The 1,053-nt window shown below is 48.2% G+C and overlaps 1 protein-coding gene across 1 annotated transcript in view; it reads left to right on the top strand.

The window, feature by feature from the left end:
- Positions 1-633: 633 nt before the first annotated feature.
- Positions 634-1,053, top strand: part of LOC108967749 (putative polypeptide N-acetylgalactosaminyltransferase 13) — a gene marked incomplete in the record, with an annotated part of 6,880 nt that continues 6,460 nt past the window's right edge. The window contains 1 exon segment of the mRNA XM_018931359.1: positions 634-990. Coding sequence (XP_018786904.1) covers positions 847-990 — 144 coding nt within the window.

Raw genomic sequence — 1,053 nt, 5'->3', positions numbered from 1 at the left:
CGGAGCGTGGCGTATATTCGACCACCTCTACACCTGTCTCTTATACACATCTAGATGTGTATAAGAGACAGGCCTAGAAGAAACGCCTTCTATTATCAAAAATGTGTTTTTCTTCCAGTGAGTGTTAGTAAAGTATTCATCTGAGATGACCGCAAATGGTTGTATTCTGGCGTCTACTTTTTGCATATTCTGAGCTAATTAGATATGAAAGGGGGGAAAAAATGAGAAGAAAAACTTCCATACATCGGCCAGATGTGTATAATGGCGCGCCCTTACTATTTGGCCGCGCAACGCGCGCGCGTTTCCATCGATGTGTATAAGAGACAGCATTACAGCTGCATGGCGCGCCCTTACTATTTGGCCGCGCAACGCGCGCGCGTTTCCATCATCATCGCATTTCACAATGAAGCACGTTCGGCGCTCTTGCGTACCGTAATGACGCTATATCAGCGCACGCCACGGCGCTATCTGCACGAGCTGATACTGGTCGATGACTGCAGCGTGGATGGTGCGTATACGCCATGGCGGCGCATGCAAATGAGCGCGCACGCGGCGCTGGTGTTGCGCCATTTTTGATTGAAATCACGCGCGCACATTTGCATGCTTACACTTGGAGATGTGTATAAGAGACAGGCGCTACACAGCCTAAACGCTATGGGGCGTCGAATCGAAGGAGAATCGAAGTCAGTTGCTGAATTGCGATAATATTGGCAGGTGATCGGCGCAGCGTCGAGCGGCTGACGAGCGTTTGCTTTTGCACAGCAAATTTTATTAAAAATAATTCAGCGCAGAGTGCACGCGCGTGGTGTTATTTGTTGTTGGGGGGCGGGTGAAAATGTGTGCGTGATGAAGTTGCAGAAGMGATGCTGGCATTGTCGACTACTGCTGCTACCCATAGCGCTGCTGCTGCTCACTTGCATCTTCACCGGCATACAACTGATCGAGTATGAGTATGCGGAGCTGCAAGTTGAGCGCTACGAACAGGCCAAAGTGAATATTAGATAAGAGGAAAATGTGCAAAAATAAAAAAAATTACGAAATTAATGATGAGTA

The sequence above is a fragment of the Bactrocera latifrons genome, unplaced genomic scaffold (assembly GCF_001853355.1).
Source record: "Bactrocera latifrons isolate USDA-ARS-PBARC rearing strain unplaced genomic scaffold, ASM185335v1 scaffold_198, whole genome shotgun sequence".
In the NCBI taxonomy this organism is placed as follows: domain Eukaryota; kingdom Metazoa; phylum Arthropoda; class Insecta; order Diptera; family Tephritidae; genus Bactrocera; species Bactrocera latifrons.
The sequence above is the reverse complement of the archived record's forward strand: the minus strand, read 5'-3'. Positions and strand labels throughout refer to the sequence as shown.